This window comes from Amphiura filiformis, chromosome 6 (assembly GCF_039555335.1).
Source record: "Amphiura filiformis chromosome 6, Afil_fr2py, whole genome shotgun sequence".
Taxonomy (NCBI): Eukaryota; Metazoa; Echinodermata; class Ophiuroidea; order Amphilepidida; family Amphiuridae; genus Amphiura; species Amphiura filiformis.
The window spans coordinates 58849554-58872041 of NC_092633.1; the positions used below are offsets into that span (position 1 = coordinate 58849554).

A 22488-nucleotide genomic window follows, 5' to 3' on the forward strand; every position below is an offset into this window, starting at 1 on the left:
CTTATCTGTTAATTTAGCCCCCTAAAGAAAGGAAAAAGCAGCCGCTTGATTTAGCCGTCAGCAGCTGTTTGACGCACTGGTCTGTAGTTTGAAAAAAAAAAGCAAAACTGCCTTTTGTTTAAAATGGGTATGACAACTTTCAGGCTTTCATCAGGCAGACATCTGAACGATGTTGTAACCTATACTTTTGAGTGACTTTGTCTACCAACATAATTAGTCATTAGACAGTAACAGAATGTAACCGACTTGCAGTGAACGTGACAAGAATTTTAATCGTTGTATTTGCTTCTCTGTAGCAGACAATTTAATTATTGCTCCATGATTGTGCAGGTTGGTGTTTTCAACTTCATCGCAATTTCCTGCCAAGTGTCTCCTCAGGACTAGCCGGTTAATTTCAACAGGCGATGTGTGGTCGTCTTGCAACAATGTCAATTAAATTAAATTTTGCATTCCGTTGCTACCAGTCTCATCATTATGACCAATGTTTTGACCATGACCGAGAAAAAAATTGAATATTCGGCAAATTGGTATGGGTCACGGACCTTTTTACTGTGCGATGTAAATCACGCACAAACATTTTACAAGTTTTAACTGATTGTGACGGTGACTTCTACTGCACACCATTATACAAGGTGTCACATAAAAAGATTACATGTATAGTAGAAACTGTATGTTGGCCATATTTGTTGGCATTATTAATGTATGATATGCTTACAGGGACGCCCTCAATGTTTTTGGATTTCCACTTGCATGATTGTAATACCCAATGATGGGGTGCTTTTATTACAGCAAAATATTTAAACTTTAAAAATTTAAATCCATAGAGCTCCACAGTTAAGCAACCAAGTGGTTTTTTGTCATTTTACCTAATTATTTTGGCTTGGAATTACCAGAAAACCTTCTTGAGATATGATATGATACGATAATTTATGATGATATTTGGTGAACAATAACAAAATTAAAATAATAACTGGTTTTCATACCAGAATTGGTAATCATAATCTATCCGTTGAAGGCGCATCAGTTCGATGTTACTTTAAGCTCAAATTTAAATGTAATTTACTAATACAAGCGGTCACCCGTCTTTTTCGGTTCGTAAATAAATGCAATTTGAAACGTAGTGCCGCCACTGGTTTTTATTGCGAACAGTTTTACCAACTCCCTAATTTGCAAATGCATCACCACCGTTCGAGCTTTTATCACGAAAAGTTTTCCAATTCGATAATTTATTGTAGATTATTCTGTTAATCTTCGACAGTGGGTGGTTTTTATCATCCCCAAATGTTAGGCAAATACATATATTTCTGACCAAAGCTCTTATTAGTTCAAAAGAATACAAATTTCCCGCACTTAGTGCGCATTTGTCCTGTTTAATTTCATAATAGATCGTTTTAGTTTGAAAATGCGACTCTTAGTTGAGGAAAGAATCTGGGAGCGGAAGAGCTACATTCGCTCCGCTTCGCGGCACACCAACCTCCATCCCTCTATGCCATCAAGAAATTTACGCCCTGACTTCATTTAAACCAAAATGAAGTCGAACTACTTCTTCAAAATGCCAAACTAGAGAACTTCGTTTTCTTATGTATCAAAGTGTCCAGGATGTAAATTATACGTATCACATTAAACATCTTATGTTCCTTTTCAAATGTCTCTGACAAGCAGTAACCTGCAATCACAAAAGCATGATTACAATCTGACACCCAACATACCCGAATGTATTTCCCGGAAGCCATTTAGCCAACAGATGTAAGAGCGGTCAGTAAACCTCTCAAATAATATTAAAGCTTTTCAAGTACTGTTGAAACGATAATTGAAACATTGTGACTTGAGGCGAAATGTGGAATCCAAGATGCAAGATGGGGCGCGATATTCCCCCAGAGTAAAAGCAAGGGCGGTAAAAGAAAGGGGCGGCAGGATAAAAAGGGGCGGCAAAAAGAAATATTAAAAAACAAGGACGGATTCACTTTTTCAAACTATCGAAAAAAAGTTGGACCAACCTATTTGGGCTGTTGAAGGGGGTGGCAACATTCACCTTTTCTCCAGGTCTGCGTGGATACGTTACTGCATTACAATGCAAACAAAATCATTTTCATGTAGAATTTCAGGGGAAAACAAGCATGACAATGTAAGCTCAAAATGTTACGGCTAAACAAAATGTTTTAATGATTTTGTTTTAATTATTAAAAGAATCTTTTATAGTACGTTACATGTACGCAGCAGGTATGTTCCACCTTGGATAAGATTTATTTAAAATACTTACAGTTCGTTCAGACTTAAGAACAGTTTTATTTGAATTCAATAATAACCACACTGTTATTGCAATATTGCGGCTGGGCTCAGCAACTTTCTTGTTGGCTCATTGTCGTGGTACAAAACTGTAGCTGACGCATGCTGTATTACAGGATAATGTACAGCATTCAACTCGCCTGGCCGACGTCACACCCTATAGAAGTGTATACTTATTTACTTATTTACTTACGTTCTTCCTCTTGATTTTATAAATCACCAGGAAAACAAAACAAATTTAACAAGAACTGTCTTTAAAAAGGCAACACCATGGATGAAGATCATGTTTCATAATAATTTGCTTTAACAAGTACTTGGAATGCTAGAAATTTTTGTGTGTGTGTGGCACAACAAACCGGGTGGGAAATATCGGTATTTAATACTCAAGAATTATCATGTTGAAAGCTGAATTGAAAAATCTGTGTTAAATAGGTCTCTATTAATTTATACTTGCAACAATTGCCTCAATGGAAATCACATCCACCGAGTTTCATGACAATGAAACAACCTATATTCACACGACCTTAAGAAAGTTTGCTGCTCAAGGGTGATCATATGAACCAAGTTTCATGACAATCTAACTATCAATATTATCAGTTGACATCAAATGACCTTGATATGACTTTTGACATTTAACACTTAACACTTAATTTTGATTACATGCACCACGTTTTATGACAATCAGACAATCAATTCTCAGCTGACATCAATGACATTGACACGACTTTTGAAAATCCAACAATTTATACTTAGTCGACCTCAAAAGACCTTTAACAAATTTGGCGCAGAATTGTGATCAACAATCTGATCACCTCTGATGACCATGGGCCGACCTGTAACATTTTCGCACTTACACCCATCATGACCATAACAATCTAATTCCTACAACTTCCTGTTAATTAACTCTCTCATTCATAATTTCAAACTTCTGTCTTTTTGCTTTTTTCTGTATTTTACCATTTACCATGTTTACCAATATTTAGTACACTACAGTTTCTTAATTCTGGTGATTGAATACGATGAGCCACCAGCGGTTGCTCTTGCTAGTCCAATTTTTGACCTTCGAGGTTGACATTGCCGTTCTAGCCACCATTGAATTTTTACGTGAGTGCGATGATAATAATGTTGAAAACAGCTCCATGAAGGATTCCGTGGATCAATAGATAGAAAATGGATCTACTATATTGTAAATTGTATATTGTACATTACTGTTTTGCTGCGCATTTCCGTGTAACATTTGCATGTAACATCGTTATATTGACATTTAAACACACAATGACATTATGTTCCTGTGCTGTATTTGTATTACACGGGCTTTGGATGTCAACATTATCTGGTGATTGAATACGATGCGCCACCAGCGGTTGCTCTTGCTAATCCAATTTTTGACCTTCGAGGTTGACATTGCCGTTCTAGCCACCATTGAATTTTTAGTTCAATAATAATAGGAGCTAAGTGCAACTTTCAAAATCCGACTTGAAGCCACTCAAGCGCCCATAACTCGACCAAATGATATCGTAGAGCAACAAAAGAGATATCAAAATGCGCAGGAGAAAGCTGCGCTTTATATACATTAAATACGTTTTTGCTATACATTTCAGTTCCCGATATATCTGACCATCTATAATCGTTTCGATACTTTCTGGGTTGAGTTTATTTATCCAGCCATGATGTTCACCGTGTAGATATGGTAAGTATCCATACGGCGTGTTCCGTGTAGATATGGGTGAATGGGGTCGTTAAGGTACAATGTTCAAATGCTATCAGTATACCAACTCAGAGTACTATAGCTGCTTTATTAATTAGAAAATGCCAGCCCTTTGTTTATTTGGGCCTCTATCACAGAACTAGAGGACTGAGAACCGGGACTCGACAAACATCTTAATACAGGCATGGAGCAAACACTGGGGTATTCGGTTTCCCTCGGAATGCGCTCGAGGCATTCGTTGTCAAGCAAGCGCGACATGGATGATGGGCGCATTTGAGCAGACGCACTTGATGCTACCTATCTATTTCCACTTGATCTATCTTCACTTGCAGAGTACCAGACAGTCTTAAATAGTAAAGGTCATTCCCTGTATAAGGAGGATGAAAGTGATTTGTTTTCAACCGATCCTCCTGTTTCTTTATTACCCATTCTATCAAAGATTCTTGAACGTCTTGTATTCAACAGATCTGTATCATACTTAGACACTCATGGCATTTTGTATAAGCACCAATATGGTTTTAGAACGGAGCCACATTACATAATATGGAAGTGATAGATTTGGTGAATAAAATTACTGACGCAGTAAATAAAAACACATTTACTGCTGGTATCTTTATCAGTAGCGTTCGATATCATTGATCACTCGATACTTCTTATTATATTATATTATGTCTTCAGAGGTGTATGATAAGACTGGTTCAAAGACTCTGAATAATAAAAAACAGTTTGTAATTTACAATGGTGTTTCATCAGTGAGCAAAAATATCATTTGTGGTGTGCCCCAGGTGTCAATATTGGGGCCACTGCTCTTTATCTTTAATGTTAATGATATTCATCTTGTTACAAATCTCTCGATGTTATATCCTTAGCAGATGACACTAATTTGTTTTTCTTACACAGTCAGCTTGAGGAGGTAGAAACAGTTATGAATAAAGAGCTTACCCATAGACAGATCGTTTAAAGTAAACAAACTATCAGTAAAGGCCAAAAAACAACTGAATACATGAATACAAAACCCACCCAAGTCCATGGGAAGTGATTTTGAGAGAAAAACCTGTGTATCATTTTAATTCCTTCAGTAAGATTTATCTGGTCAATATGGTAAGTTTTACGTGCAAATGAGTGGATTAACCTGTATTAGGTATGACGATTAGCATTTCAGGGACTTCGTGGGTATCATTTTAAATGCTGGACTTGGGTGGTTTTTTGAATCATATGCAAAGACAACAATGTTGGAATGAGATTACCACTAGTAAGATAATACAAAATAAACACTGGCGAATTCCAATATGCAAATATGCGCAGAAGTCGATTTATGCAAATAGTTGCAAATGCGATCCAAATATAGCGCAATGCATTGTGGGGTTATGTTGCCGGGGACGGAAACATAGTGCCGTCGTGGGCAATGCTTCCGAGGCAGGAAGTCGGACCGGACTGATAAAGCACACATGTATGTATAATGTTGATAAGCATTCTGCCATGTAATATAAACCACACACTTTCCTTTATTAAACCCATTTTTTTTTCAAAAGTCACTCTCTAACAATGAATGTGTTACAAGTGGACCTTTATACATACTGGATTTCAATCAATGTGTTACAAGACTCAAATCATGGAATTGGGTGGTTCTTTCTTACATGCTATTTTTCACATGCTCAATAGACACAGAGGATGAATTTGAGTTGTTATTTCATACATATGACAGGCCTATGTATAGCAACAATTTCCCATGCTTAACTCAATTTGGCCAAAGTATGGACTTGGGTGGGTTTTGTATTCATATATTCAACTACATGTTACTTGGCAGCGGTAAAATACACGCTCTGACATGTCTGACTACATTCTGCACCCACAGGTCCAAAGTGGTCCAAAAACAACTTTACCCAATTATAAAGTTTCATATCTCAAAATTGAAAGGTCTGTTTCATATTGTTGTTGTAACAACGAATTTTCTAAGAGTATTGGGTAAAAAATGAACGAAACAAATTTAAATGTGGCGGCAGTTTTAAGTCAAAGGGTCAAAATTGAGTTTGTCCACGCGTAGGCCTATGGCTGACGCGTCACATTATACATGAGTGTTTTTCATCCGATGGTACGCAGGCACGTTGCAATTTCCAGGTGGATTTCCGGAGCAGGAACGTAAAACATAAATTTACGTGGCTTAAAAACAGCTTTATTTATTTTTGAAAATCATGAAATTATTTTTTTTGATATTAAGGAAAGTTTATTTAGTTTGAATAAACATGATAGCTGGTTGGTTGGACTCGTCCTCTTTTGTCGTCTACCAACCTGCTGCCATTCCAAGTAACTAAATGCCATATACCTAGAACTACAGGCCTCTAGGCCTCAACTGTAATTCCTTCACTCATCGTTGTATTATGCATTTTATCGTTTATTAATCTTTATACCCTAGTGGTGTTTGACTCAAATATTGAGACAAATAAAGCGGACACCCAAGAGGAATGCTATGCATTTTCTAATACATATCTTCACGATCATGACAATCTGTCATGCAACGAAATGTTATCAGAGTAGAAGCCCTGAGGATAAATATATCGAATCCCTCGATATACGGTATTTCTTGCAATGCCACTCCGAGTTGCACAGGTAATACACCGTTGGTATGGTAAAAATCAAGACATATCACTCCGTGAAGAAGATTATCTTTATTATTGCCTGCAGGCAGGAATGAACAAAGTGGTTTCCTCCTCAGGTGCAACCTTTTTCTAATTTTTTTCTATTATTTTTTCTCACATGCACCATTTCCTTAATTTTGATAGTCATTTCCTTAGAGCTTTGCTCCCTGTTCATCCACTTTCTGCATCCCTGCAGGCTACAACTGACAAAGTTTAACTGAAGACCCCTTTCAACAATAAAATAATGCAGGCCACGGAGATGGCTAGGTATGTTAGAAATGTGTGGATATGAACATTAATTTGGCTAACATTAAAATTTGCAAGGTGTATGAAATAATATTCCGATATAAAGACAAGCCCGAAAATATTTCGTAAGTATAATTATAGTGGTATGTTTGTGATTGCGATTTCAAAACATCTATAGTGTTTCTACGGAATCTTAAAAGAAATTTAAATTTAGACGAAAGCAATTGGTTAGGGAATAGCCTTAAACAAGAGGCTTTGCCTAGTTTGGAAATAATTATACCTTTTTATAGAGTGTCAACAATTCCACAGTCTTAAAAAACCACCCGGATATGACAATTTCGAAGAGGTCGAAATAACGTGTTGGTGATACAAAAAGCAATTAAACAGATCAATAATCTTGACATGCTTAGAAACAAAGGGTTGCTTTACTGCAGCTTTAAGGTATTCTATATAGGTTTATTTCGAGTGTGACAATCTTCATTTATTTCGAGATGACTCTTGACATTTATATTGCAGCTTTGAAAGTCAATTTACAGGTATTTACCTTGCTGTCTTTGACATATTATTTATTAAGAAGAAACACACAATATTCGTTGACAGTGTGCATTACTCAGTACACAAAGCTCGTTGTATCTGATCCAGAAGAGTACACTTACTTATGCACGTTTCAGCAAACACTGTTGCCTTTGTCAGCACTTGATGATGAGTGATCACTGGCAACCGACACTAGATGTTATCTCCAGCGCAGGTCTTGGCATTGCCAGTTGATTTTTCATCTGGGGATTTTCTTGATCCCAGTTGTAGAAACTCATCAAAAATATGAGATAATTGATACTGTCCGTCGTCTCTATTCATGGTGGTGCCCCTCCTCTTTCTAATGTCTATAGCCTCCTTTATCCAGGGTTTGAATCGTTCTTGTTCAGCGCCAATGATCTAAGCCTACCCATCCAATAAAATTGCCGACATTTTATCAGTTGTTAGGGATTCCTTTCTACCTGCTTCACTTCCTTTCTGTGTTCTTCTAGCCGTGTACCAAAAATTACTCCACCTATCCTGATGAATTTGTTCAATCGAGAGTGCCTTCTGCCATCAATTTGCACTCTTCTTCACCAAGTAATATGAATATAAATAAATGGCAATTAAACTTATATTTCTATTAGCTTGTTATTTAATGTTACCACACTGATGACAAGAACCAGTACAGTATATAATTGACAATGTGCAGTCATATCAACTTATTAATGCCACAATTCAATTTACTGTATACTGCTATTAATCATGTTAAAAGGGCATTTCGTGATCCACAGCATCATCCCCCCACTTTTCTCAAAAAAGTTGAGATTTTTATATCACTGGAAACCACTGGCTACATAATGTTTATGTACAAAATAATCTCAAAGATATCGCGAAATTTGTCAATGGAGTAGTATAATTAACTCGCAAATGCAAAATCGGAATCACTGAAATTTTGGGAATTTTTTGGATATCTACTGAAAAATGTCATAAAAAGAGGATGCTAGAATCACGAAATACTACTTTAATAAACCAATCCAACCATTTTTATTTATGCCAGTTGACTTTTCTTCCCCACACTGGCCTACATAATAACGCAAGCCACGAAAAGATTAGTAGTAGTAATCATTTGAAATATTGAGTAAAATGAAAGAAATTTTGAATGTTTTATACGATTTCTCAATTCATAATACAAACACCAGCTGGTGTGTTGATGCACAAAAAGCTGTGATTTTTTCACTTCAGGCTTAGTCCTTCACATGGTATTCTAGTACACCATTTGGGTATTACAATCGTGCAAAAAGTAGAAATTCGAGAAAAATTGAGGGCGTCGCTAATCACACATTGGATTTAATACGGTCGTGAAAAGCACATTCCTGCTGAAAAGGTTTGCTTTTGTGGTCTTTAAGCGACAACCTGAGGTCCGTCAATGAAAAACCATCAGTGATTTTCACTTTCCGATTATTTGTTAATACTCTACGATATAATAATGTATCTGTAGTAAATTATTTTAGTATTAAGATAAGAGAGACAAATTTCGTTCTTTGGTTATTTTCTTTTACCTGTGGACAAGAAAATACGATTTAAGGGGGTACTACACCCATTGATAAATTTGTGACTATTATTGGATTTTTCTCAAAAAATAATAATATACTGGTAACAAAGGTTATGTATATTATAGGGGCAAGGAATACTTCACTGAAATTTCAGTGATTCATGACAAGTGGTTCATATATGTTAAGAAATGAGGTACATTCTAGCGGTACGTCTTTTCTTATCATAAATAACGTACCGCTTGTCTCAAGTCACCGAAATTCCAGTGTAGTAACTGGATTCCTTGTCCCTATAAAATACATAACTTTTGTTACCAGTGTGTTATTATTTTTTTGAGAAAAATACAAAAATAGTAACAAATTTATCAATGGGTGTAGTACCACCTTAAAAAAAGGGAAACGAATTAGATTCACCCATTTATGTTCAGGAGTGGAGTGGCGCGGCAAGGCAAATACAATTGAATACCTGAGTGGAAGAAGGGCCCAGCTCCATCAAAACTGTTTTTGAGATATTAAGAAAAAACTTAATATTTGGAAAAGTTTTATAGGCAGAATGTTGTCAATTTCAGGGGACCTGTAATACATGAACATACAATATTACATACATTCGAAATTATATATGATGTTTCCATGGCAACGGTACAGGTCTTAATACGGGTTGGAGTTGGGGCCTTCTTCCACTAATAAAATGCAAGTGCCAGTTCCGTAAGCAAATGTGTTATAAATAGCTACAGAAATTTGGTAATTATCCATTAATTGCACATTCAAGTAGAAGCATGTAATATGTTAGCACGGAAAGTTTATTGCAGTGAAAAGCAGATTTCATGGATGAACGAAATTCCCCTTTAACCCAATATTCGTGGAAGAAGGGCCCAGCCTTTCTTCCATGAAAACCATGATTAAGTGTACATGGAAGACTATTTAGAGAGGGCATTTTGGCTCATCTTTCACACACAAGGAAGAATAATCTGCTGGCAATTAAATACTGAGTCTAACTCATTTTTGTTTTTTTTTGGAGTTGGGCCCTTCTTCCACTCAGGTATTCAATTATTATAAGAAATAAATGGTAATGCCGAATCCTTTATACCCAAATTATGTGTCCGAGGCAGTAAACCATATATAAATGGGTGAGGCGCATGATGACTTAGGTTTCAGTTTTCTACTGGCCCTCGGGGCCAGTGAAATGGCAGATCTAGTGGCCCTGCAATAAATTTACTGGCCCAGCTTTTTCAATATGTTCTACTGCAAAAAAAAAAAATTTTCTTGGTGTTGCTGTTGGGGGAAAAATCTATGTATTATCACGAATTTCAAAAAATCAAAATAATTTGATTATCAGAAGGACATTCCTCGTTTTCAAAATGCAATTCGATATGTCTGATGTGTTCTCAGGTCCCACAAAAAATATGTGGAAACGTCGCTATCCGAGCCCTTAAAGTCAAGCAAACCTTAACATTTGTTTTGTACTGAATGTACTCAATGTAGAGAGTGTAGTAGTCACTAAGACGAGTTCAGTCAGTAGTCCTGCCCAGTGGCGTAACTAGGCCAAGTTGGTAGCGCCCGGGGCAAGAAACAAAATTGGCGCTCCTATCTCTCCCCCACCTATAAATATCTTAGACGCGGGCAGTGGCGTAACTCAGGGGCTAAGGATACATAATGCTCCCTCATTCTTGAAACAATTGCGAAAATTTGGACAAATAAGGCCTATACACTAATTAATTTTGGTTACTAGATATTGAATATCCGTCTTAATGTTCTTTCAATTGACTTTGTGCTGAAAGTTTGACTTTCATCGCTTGGAGGGGCGCAGAATCGATGCTGAATTTGTCAATTTGGCGCCCCCCTAACGGTGGTGCCCGGGCCATGTTGCCCCCCCCCCCCCCTTTGCCACGCCACTGGTCCTGCCTTTTTTATGTCAAAAGTTCACAAAGGTTCAAATATGCGGTATTTGCTGTATCGCTATCATCATCAGATAGAGCATGAAAGAGCTGGGAAGTAGTAGGCTACGTAGGCCTACTATCGCCGTAAAAAGCGGCCGTATATTTCCAACTTGCTAGCAATGCAAGAATAAGAATATAAATATACGAAAAATCATTGAATAAAGATATAAATTACAGGTGACAGGCGGAGCAGAAACTGTGTAAATAATGTATATGACTGATTATATCTTGTCTCATATGTGTTGGCTCAAAAATCTAGTGGCCCGCCGGGCCAGCGTTGTTGGAAGTTTACTGGCCCGACGCAAAATCCACTGGCCCCGGGCCACCGGGCCACTGCTTAAATCCGTCCCTGGGCGCATCCGAACTCGTTATTTAAACGTTTTTATTGCCGAGAACACATTATTTGGGTATACAGGACAAAGCAGCAACCTTTATTTCTATTCTTTTAACGCGAAAATAATGCGATTTAAAGAGGAAATACCCCTTTTCCCCCTAAATATTCAATTATTGTTTACTTCAAGGTAAAGCGCGTACGCGTATCAACAGCAAGTGACAGTACGAATCGCAGAAATATTATACGCATAACCGCTATGCGTAGAACATCGCACTATTTTGTGGTGGGATCGAAAATAAAAGGTGCAGTATTATCCTTAATACCGAATAATGTGTACTCAGCATTTTAATGTTTTAAAAATGGGTTCGGTTGCGCCTCACCTATTATTTACGTTTTATTTTCTCGGACATATGTGACCCGGCAGCACAAATGAGCCGTAAATTCCCTAAATTGTATTCTGAGTTATGGTGTAAAATGTGTACGAAGGTCGTATTCATCGGTAACTTAAGCTGGCCCGACATCAGACTCATTTTGAAAGTCAAAAACTAATCAATAATCCTATTGTTGAAGTGGATAATAAGCTTCTACCTTAGATGGCTATAGAACTTTTAATAGCTCTGGTCTTTGTTTGCTTTTGCTAAATCTTGTTCAAGTGGTGGGTTACCAGGCATTGTATTTTGTACAGGTATGCATAACCAACAATTAACAATGAGAGAACTAGTCTTTCTTAAACCTCGTTGACTTGGGGATGATTTGAAATGACCGCCAATTATGACTGTTTGATATTTATTGCCAGCAATGTGGAAAAAGAGACACATGTAAAAACGTAAAGAGCTATCATTTTGTTGAAGGAGCAAAGTTTAACAAACCATAACCCCGCTTCTGGATATCGTTTGAAGTCAAATGATATACCATTTTTAAGTTTATGATGTTTATTTTTTAAACTAGAAATAAAACAAAATTGACCGGGGGAGGAATTTACGGCTCATTCGCCGTGGACGGTCACATATTTTAAGGGAGAATGCATTATCCTTTATTTAATAAATAATACCTACTATACAGGTACAAAAATAATGTCCGCGTAACGACGAATACCAAATTACTATAAACCGTCACTGTATAACCCGAAAAGTGGGCTTCGTGATACGCTGAACTCGTGCAGCGACAATACCAAATGCTTGCACCGTTAGAAAGTCGCCCTCTATAGTCCATATAAACCAAGAGGATCGGTTTATAGCTATTCGGGATTTGTTGATGTGGTAATCTCAACGATACCATATATATACCTTAATCATGTTAATAATATTTTTACACTTAAAAAATATCTAGAGCAATTACTGCTTTAACATTATGATATGGGAAACAATATTTTAATCAACGACCTGATTTGAATTTTTACGATATTTCTTGATATTTTTGTTCTCAGCATATTTCTCGTCATCATAGTTTGACGGCCATGGACCACAACGAGGGAAATCAGCCGGTTTCTTTGGAAGATCCGCTTCGCTCCCAACGTGTAGCAATAAGGCCATTCCAGACTAGAAAGCAAAAGTGAACCAAAAACTGAGGTAAGTTTTTTTAACATTTGCTCGAAATTATCAATACCAGTAATTAGATCCAACAATAATAATAACAAATAATTTGTGGCATTTTCATATTGTGTAAGTGACCGCGCCAAATAGGGGGAGCTGTTTAGAAGTACCTGATATGTCGATATTTTTCATGAAAGTGACAAATTTTAATCTTTTTTCAGAGTAGCCAACTAACATAAACGTTGAAATAAACCAGTGCATCTGGTCAGATTCGAACTGGTGACCTTTGTAATACCAGCACGACGCTCTAACCAACTGAGCCACAGAGGCGCTGGCTACTCTGGGAAAAGATTAAAATTTGTTCATCCTTGGCCCTTTGTATTGGTAGAGGACGAGGTTGCCAAACTTGTTTTCAGTAAAAAGCACGTTTTAGATAGGACAGTGATTCGGCATTATGCATATATATATCATGACGTACTAACCTGAAGATGAAATTGCGCATGGCAATGAAAGAACCACCATCCGGGGTTGTCCGCTACAAAACGTACAATAGTGTAACCGCCATCTTGAACTATCACTGTATCTTTAGAGGGTGCTTTCTCGAATTTACGTGTGATATTCCCTGAAAAAAATACAGAGACAGTTTATGATAACAAGAGATAACTAAGAGATACCAAGAATATGGTAATATAAACAAGCCCCTCCCCATATATTGAATCCTGTAATTATGCTCCTGCGCGCAGTGTAGTACCCAGCATTGGCAGGGATAGCCAATACGTTCGAATGCGTACATTGCATTCTGGTCCGGCATCCCGAAACAACTCATATCATAACGGTGTGCCATATTCTCGCGTGCATGTAGTACAACACTGGCCGTAGTACGTTGAATGCAAAAAAATTGTTTTCCCCCCGAGGTGAGTTTTTGGCTCTTTTTCGCACACATGTAGTACCGTTACAGAAAAAATGACACAAAACATATTTCTCCAGTGCAATATGTACATTTTCATATAAAAGTAAACAATTATTTTGGGTTAAAAGTGGATAGAAAAGTCCCGGCCACATGAAATGAGCCCGGGATTTCTGCTTGAAACTCTGACGCCGGCACCGTTGAGCTATCAACTCTATAAGGGAATTTATATTATATATAATGACATATCGGAGCCGAATTTATCAGTTCTTCGCTACCCACAATTCCAAGGGCCGCGGATTTTTTAAATTTTGGTAACCACAAATCGATTTTTTTTTTACGATTTCGTCGGAAATACATCGATTTGAAGCGTCAAATTTCAGGATGGTAATGATAAAAATATGATCTATTATATTATACCAAAATCTCATCAACAATGAGAAAAATCAGGGAATATAAGGCTGCCGATCATGCCGATCGGGTTAAGGACCTTTAAATATGTTATATATGACAAAAATTTGTGACAAATGCTATCGAGAGCTCTTATCGAGAGCCGTTAAGTTGCTGAGGTCAACTGTCATAAAATTGCATTGAAAAGTCATAATGGCAGCCTCAGAAGTGGTCTCTCTCACGATTTATAAATTTGATTTTTTTAATGCAGTGTGCATGACTTCAATGAAAACTTATTGTAAGCATTTTTAGAAAACGACACAATAATAATTAAAACAAAACTATTTATGAATTCTTTCAATTTCCAAGAACTCTTTACTTCTTATTATTTTCATAATGGGACACAGAGATATGTATGACTTGGTCGAAAATAGCGCCACGCATGTCGACGTCAATTTGTCTGACTTTCAAATGATGGCGCTTCACAACTTTGGGAAATATACAGGCGGAATCGGCCTCGTCTCGGTCCCGGCCGGTTTTAGCTCCTTCGTCACTAAACAAGCCATGACGAAATATGTTCCTGTCCCTGAAACTGTTTTACCCGTGTGTCATACAGCCAAGACAATAGGGAATCATTTTAATACATCAGCTGACCAGGGCCGGATTTACCTTTTTGGGGGCCCTGGGCCAGGCCAAACGCACCGTGAGGAAGGTATGTGCACTCAAGTAGCCAAGTTCTTAGATTGTACTAGGACATTTGGCCATAGAATTTACGATAAAAAACAATTTACTGTAAACTTGAGATTTTATTTGCAGGACAAGGACGTGTTCATTCAAATTAACTAAACCTACCAGCTTGATCCAGATTCATGATCTCTTCAACTGTAGTAGATGCACCGAGTTTTCCTTGTGCTACTACTTGGAAATAGTAACCGTGCAAGTGCATAGGATGGGCCATGTCAAAGTCCTGTCCTTCGTCAACAAGTACTAATTCTACAACCTTGCAATAATAAATAAACCAAATACGGTTAAAAACGTTAATTGCTTCAGTAACTAAATATAACAAGCTCTGTGTGGAAGATTAAGGTCATGTCTTTCATGAGGGTGTATGGATTTCAACTGGAAAAGTCCAATATGCAAGGGGCTGTGTAATTATGTTAACCTGACAGGGTAAACTTGAAGGGGTGGTATTGGTAACTTGAGAAAAGGGGGTGGTAAGCAAAAAGGGTCATAAGGTGGACAAGCAATTGTTGGCACACTATTTTGGGCACGGCTTTGATGTAATGTCATCATGCCTTCAAAAGAAATTAAATCAAGTAAGAAATAAGAATTTTAAGCACTAACCTGTCCCAGATTGACATGAAGAACTTGCGTACATTGGCAATATTGATGCTCACAGTGTCTTGGATGAGAAGGATATTCATTTGGTTTAACCTCGCAGAATTCCTCGCTTGGAATATTCTTGAACTGCGTCAATGGTGGCCGGTTATTCATCCTAAAACTCATATGATTTATTTGAGCATTGTAGAGATAGTGTAATTCATGTCCTGCATGCGCATCACCATGCCCACCACTTACGACATGTTCGTCATGACCACCAGGTGCCATATGGTCCATCCCACCATGGCTACCATGACCATTCGAAGCAGGGGTCGTGGCACCCATATGACCCATTCCTGGGTTATGTCCACCGTGACCATTCGAAGCAGGTGTCGTGTCACCCATATGATCCATTCCTGGGTTATGTCCACCGTGACCATTCGAAGCAGGTGTAGTGTCACCCATATGACCCATTCCTGGGTTATGTCCACCGTGACCATTCGAAGCAGGTGTAGTGTCACCCATATGACCCATTCCTGGGTTATGTCCACCGTGACCATTCGAAGCAGGTGTCGTGTCACCCATATGACCCATTCCTGGGTTATGTCCACCGTGACCATTCGAGGCAGGTGTCGTGTCACCCATATGACCCATTCCTGGGTTATGTCCACCGTGACCATTCGAAGCAGGTGTTGTAGCACCCATATGATCCATTCCTGGGTCATGTCCGGCATGATCGTCTGAACCATCAGACGTTCCAGGATCGTCAAAATATTTATTCACCCTGTTGAAATCCATACCGAGGTAGAATACAACATCAGGACTGCCTTCAATTCGTCTGTCAATAGTTTCTAAAATAATATAAAACATAATGATGTAGTACTAACCGTTAAATATTTCCCCTTCTCAATCAAAATAGTGATGAACGATGTAAGTAAAAAATAAAAGAAATAAATCATACGGGTTTATTCATCGCCATATGCTTTTACAGCTTTAACCCCTAATTGCGATGACAGAAAAGTAGCTGCTCACGCAAGCCCTAATCAACCTACTTAAACTATCGCATTCAGGATCTCCCCGAGTTTTGAAAGGGTAGGCCGGGACAATTGACAGTAAGTTCCTTGTCCAGGGGAATTTCAAGCTAGCTCAATTTTCCACAAGAACATAAAGTGACACTGTGGGGCTTGAACTCTATAGCGTCACGCGCTGGAGTGGAGTGCCTATCCGAATGAGCTATGGGATGAAATTAAAACTCGACCGGCGGTTGACCACCGGTTCCGTCCGGTTGGAGCCGGTTTCTATTGTTCTAAATAATGATACGCGGTTCAATCGTTGGTAACCAGTGGTCGATTTTTGATTTTACTGTTCTGCTAGGATGCCTACATAATGGCGATACAAAGAGACAAATTTGTATTATCATAAATAGAAGAGCTGTTGGCATAATTTTATTTAGGCTTACCTGCTGAATTTAGTTCTACAATAGGAACTTCAGTTGCATGAGAATCCTCTCCCCAAGGGTTGACAACAATTTCTTTATGGTGGTGTTCTGGTTCGGGCTTTTCCTCGGGAGGAGTATCATCATCAGCGGCGCCTTCATACGTAATCAAGGCAAGCTCTTGTACTCCATCACAATCAGTCAAACCCTGTATGAAAATCCATTTACTCATCAGTCAATTATGAGTAAAGTGTAATTTTTTAAGGGCTCCGGCTCAGTTTAACACGGCCTCATCTCCATTTTGACCATTTTGAGAATTGCTTATACTATTGCCTATAACCGCACGATGAGGCCTTGTCGGCCTGGCTAATAACATTGAAACGGCTATGTTATGTAGATGAGTCTTTGTGTTCCATTTATTTCTACAAATTTTGGTAAAGAAATCTCCTTTTCGCCCAAAATGGAGATTAGATAATGCCAGACACAGGGTCCCCAATCCCCATCTATCAATTTATCACTAAAATGACAAATGATTACACATTTTTGTAAGTGTTGAGTGCGTTGGTGCAAGAAATATCAATCAGTTACCATTTATCTCCAAAATAAGGTATTGACCGGTTTGGGAGAATGACGTTCTACATCAATGCCCATGGACTGTGTCACATTGCTCATACAGCACCAGCACCAACTGTCCATACACTTGAATGGTAAATGAGTACAAATATTTACTCACTAGAACACAAATATGAGTTGATATTAATTTGTGAAAAAGGGGTTAATATTAACATTTCTACAGGCGCTTTTTTTCTTAATAGAGCTCGAAACTTAGAACCTCAATTGTTCTAAAATTGAATAGATATAATCATTTCAAGTCAACCATAAATTTCCAATATATTTCATCTATCCTAGTTTGCTTGCTTATGGCTCCTCTCAAATATATTTTTAAAGATTTTGTTTGTTTTGAGACTAGAAACACAACGCAGACAATACAGCCGTGCCAGTTACTGCATGGCACGACCTTCGCTGACAGGCATTGTTTTGCATTGATATTATGATATCATTCTCCAAAAACGGTGATTGGTAACTGTTATAATGTGAATTTTTATTAAGCCATAAGTGTGGAAGTTCAGATTTTAAAACCTGGAGTTGAAGGGTTCAGAGTACTATCTGGGCATAAATATATGAAATCTACACATAATGGTTGGAAAGGTATTATATTTGTTTATTTCCTGAGTGGTATGTGTCTAAAACTGCCAACCCTGCATAAACACTGTTACACGCCCAAATTAAAAAAGAAAAGTAACCAACCTCTACTCTCATCCAGTAAGTTCCAATTTCTTGATTTGCATCTAAAACAAAGTCGAAAGTTTCGCCGCCGTTAACAACGAATGTGTCGGTCTCATAAGGCTGCAATGAAGCACCATCACTTGCAATCATCGTTAGCTTGTGTGAATCTATCGAAATCTTTAATGGACATACAGTAATGGCATTGCTGAAGAGTCTGAAACGATATCGCATTCCATGAGCAACGCTAAACATTTCACGGTCTGTGTACACCGTTTCGCCATGCTCATTTTGAAATCCGCGCCTTTGTCCTTTACCGTTGATGAGAATTGAATCGGGCACGTGACCACCGCCACCGTAGATATGCTCTGTGTATCTATCAAGAGTGACCGCGTCAAACCAATCATGAACGGCGATTACGTGCTGTGGTAGATCAAAGTCGTAGAGAGCGCTGTTGACATCAGCTTGAGGTGCCTGATAAAATATCATAGGCCCGAAAACACCATCAGCTCGCTGAACTCCTGAATGAGAATGCCACCTATGCAAGACCGAAACAGGTTTTGTAGATTAAGCTGATTAAAAAGAGAATGTTCTTCACTGCATATTTCGTACTCCTTTTGTGAATAAGTAGCAAAATTACAAATAATCATTGGAAATAAAATAAAATTCATTCCAAATGTGCATGATATTTTTCGTGCTTTTATGTACTTGCTTTAAACAGAGGATGTATAAAATATGTTACTATTTCTACTGAATTTTGTTTTACTGACTGTATAAAGACATGGACAAGAGAAGTGATAATTTACCAATGTGTCCCATGTGGAGACGCTTGGAAGGTGTAAGTGAAAGATGTGTGGCTGACTATTGGACACTGTGTTATCATGGCTACTCCATCCATATATGGTGATTCTTTCTGATGCGCACCATGCCAATGAATACTAGTCCCTTCAGAGTTGTCAAGATAATTGGTTACAGTCACTATAACTGTGTCGTTTTCGCAAACCTGTTTAAATGATGTATATAATAAATTGAACAATAATATTAATAATATTCTTCAGCACGAATCTTCCTTTATCATTGCATTCCTTCACAAGTGTTTCATAGCATAGGTCCTACAGCGATAATCTTTCTGGGTTTGGAATGTCTCCCTCTATATATAATATCCCAGGAACAACCCATGGCGCTGAGTTTATACTTACTGGTCGCTTAAGATTATTGCGATTTCAACTGCGAGACAGGACTATTGTCTGTCCAAATAACTTAGACACCCGGTTTTTAGGATATATTTCGAAAAGTTTTTACTTTGGCAAAAAGTCATGAAAGAAAAGTTGCTAAACACGGTCAGACCTAACAGAAATTATTAGTAAAGCGATGAAAAATATTCTTCCTTGTCTACTTTTATTCAATTTTGACCGATTTACAGCAAGATATCTGGGTCCAGCCGAATATTCCTAATGACTTGAAACTTTTGATGGGATAATCTATTTACAGTAAGGGGTGTTTGAACATTGTAATCATGCATATTGATCAGTGATGCCACCCTTTTTTACTCAAATGCATTCAACAAAAGCATGTTTGCAATCTACCGCGAGAGGTCATCTCACACGCATAACAAATACACTACGATCAAATAGGTTGATGACAATATTTGATTGAATGGACTGCACTGTGCCATGATTTCGGTGAAGGACACCGGTTCAAATCCTTTGTTTGGAGCCAATCAATAATTTCAGTTGGTGCATTATAACAAATGATAGGGCAAGTTACTATGCGTCTGGAGTGTATTGTGAATTATACTCCTCACCAATAACATCTGAACATTCATAGGGCATACAATTTGTATTTTCGTGGAATTGGGCCAAGCCAAAAGCATGCACAGAACAAGATTCAAATATCGCCCCGAATTGTTGTAATTGGTTGAGGGACAGCTGGGATCACTGAGTTAATACACTAAGAATAAATATGCCAATTAAACACTGTCTGCATTTTATGAACTGAATTATAGGCCTATTTTTCATTTTTATAAAATGTTTTTGGTGAGGAGTATAATTAATTTACTATTCATCCATTCACTATCCAAAATCACAATACCTACAAATCTGTATAATGAGACCTTCCAAAATAGTGGTACCCAACTTCTACCGGATTATTTTTAAAGTGTTGAGAAAAACCTTCCAATTTCAATAGAATTTCTGGTAAACTCTCACTCAATGCTTTGGAAACACAAAAATCCCGTTAGGTCTCAGCGAATGTTAACACTTTTCTTTCATGACTTTCTTTGAAAGTGGATATTTTTTCAAATAAGTAACAAAAACTGGGTGTCTAAGTTAATTGGACAGACAATAGAAGCTTTTGTTATTGTAGGAAAGTGCTTTTACTTGATTGATTGCTAATCAATAACTCACAGCTTGGCGACTGATTGTAGATCACTATAAATCGGATGTACTGTTGACCCCGCAGTTACGGTTAAGAATAATAGACATACACCGGTTAGTCCATGCTAAGCCAAATAAAAAAAATCATTTGTTGTACGCCCACCTCCTTCCTCACTTTCTGGGATCAGTCTATATTTTTTTCATTTTTCAATTTTCATATTACATTAAAAGGTTTCAATACATGAGTGAAATGTTAATGCGTATAAACAAGATTATTAGTCAGCATGAATCACTTGCTAGTGTTTTTGTGGAACTCTAAGGGATCTTACCCCTCATTAATGATGGTTTCGTCGTTTTCATGGCATATGCTGAAATGCCCGAAAACTGCTAGCAATGTCAATTTTACATGAAAACTGCTTTATTTGGTCAATTCAGCAAAAAAACAAAAACAAAAATCAACAGCCCCCTCCCTCCTCACTTTTCCAACTGGGATGCGAAACGGATTAACAAATTTATGTGGCCATATAGCCGGGTGCTATGTTGGTATGTTATCAGACCAAAAGGATGTATGCTACGTGTCGGATGTATGTACTGTACTTCTTTTGTCGTGTTACAATAATCGTGATAAAAAGTCCCGAACATTTCTTTTAAAATTAGAGATAACACGCATTCTGCTGTTTTGCTTTTTGAACAAGAACTATTGTGTGAGCAAAATAACACGGACAGTTTTTTCTTTCGGGTGGTAGAATTGGTTGTAAATTGACAGATTTACCGAGGTTTTTTGTTATTTTTGTTTCCATAAAAATGTTACTAGAAAAATGCCAAAAATATCACATTTTTGGCCAGTAAATTTTAATTTTTTTCTGCCTATAAATTAGTTTTGACTTTAAAGTAAACATATATATGGGACATATCATATTTCATTGAGGTGTTCTATGAATGCAACCTTCGCAAAGATCATGGTGCGTCACAACAAATTCCCAAAAATATGGCCACTTGCATGATTTATTTAGGTATTAACGTTTAAAACGATCCCTGCAGCATAGTCTTTACCCAAGACGAAAATTTAAAGTGTGCGCTGAATTTATGCGTGACCCTATCATAATTATAGGGTGCTTGCACGGAAGGTCATTCGTTCAAATCATCCTCCAGACACGCTCCAGAAGACATGCAAATGCATGGAGTACAATACCAATTGCCTGTTTAACTGGTATTGATCAAAGTAATTCTTTTGTACTCCATGCATTTGCATATCTTCTGGAGCGTGTCTGGATGATGATTTGAAGTAATGACTTTTCGTGCAAGCACTCTATATTCAGGATCACAGCGGCCTTCGCCGTCCAGCCAAAGTGTTTTTAAAATGCATAAAAACAACTTGGTTTTAATGCTAATTATTGCATGTTCCAAGGAAGTCTGATTATCATTATAAAATAGCCGAGTGGGCGGGTTTTCGCTGAAATATTTTTTGTGTAAAAACTGCAGCATTCTATTTATAAAGGAATATATGAATATTAACTGCACAACATGTAGAACGATTCGTGATACCCAATTGTGGTACAGTTGGTGTTGTTTAGCAGGGGATAATTTTATTTCAATTTTATATACGTCAAAATATTTTTGAATTTACTGAAAATAAACGCTCAAAAATGATGAAAAATCTAATGTAATTTTTACATAGAACCCCGATAAAGATTACTGTGTCGTTTTTATGGTAATCTAATCTTCTATTTTCTAAAAAACATCTTGGGGGTTCTATGTGAAAATCTTGAACAAACTGGGGGAAAACCCAACGTCTATACTCCGGGGACTATAGGCCTACAACAAAATGGCAGATTCCCTATAGGCCTACATTGTACGGACCGATATATCAATACCATGATGCACGATGCAGTCAAAGTTACACGCCGGGAATACACGTATTGTTGTATTTCTATTCTATACCCAGAAATGTTGGAGTTGCCTATAAGCTATATGTTTAAAATTCAATATGGCTACCAGCAACTCATGTGGTCCAATGGATTAGCGCGCTGGA

General features: G+C 37.6%; 1 protein-coding gene across 3 annotated transcripts in view; it reads right to left on the bottom strand.

Annotated features, from left to right (window-relative positions):
- Positions 1-11486: 11486 nt before the first annotated feature.
- Positions 11487-22488, bottom strand: part of LOC140155727 (uncharacterized) — a 31128-nt gene continuing 20126 nt past the window's right edge. For all 3 annotated transcript variants that reach the window (XM_072178663.1, XM_072178662.1, XM_072178661.1), the window contains 7 exons: positions 18888-19084; positions 18106-18619; positions 16822-17005; positions 15387-16213; positions 14895-15042; positions 13228-13367; positions 11487-12751 (listed from right to left, as the gene is read on the bottom strand). In XM_072178663.1, coding sequence (XP_072034764.1) covers positions 12584-12751; positions 13228-13367; positions 14895-15042; positions 15387-16213; positions 16822-17005; positions 18106-18619; positions 18888-19084 — 2178 coding nt within the window. In that variant the 3' untranslated portion in view covers positions 11487-12583. The remainder of the gene's footprint in view (positions 12752-13227; positions 13368-14894; positions 15043-15386; positions 16214-16821; positions 17006-18105; positions 18620-18887; positions 19085-22488) is intronic.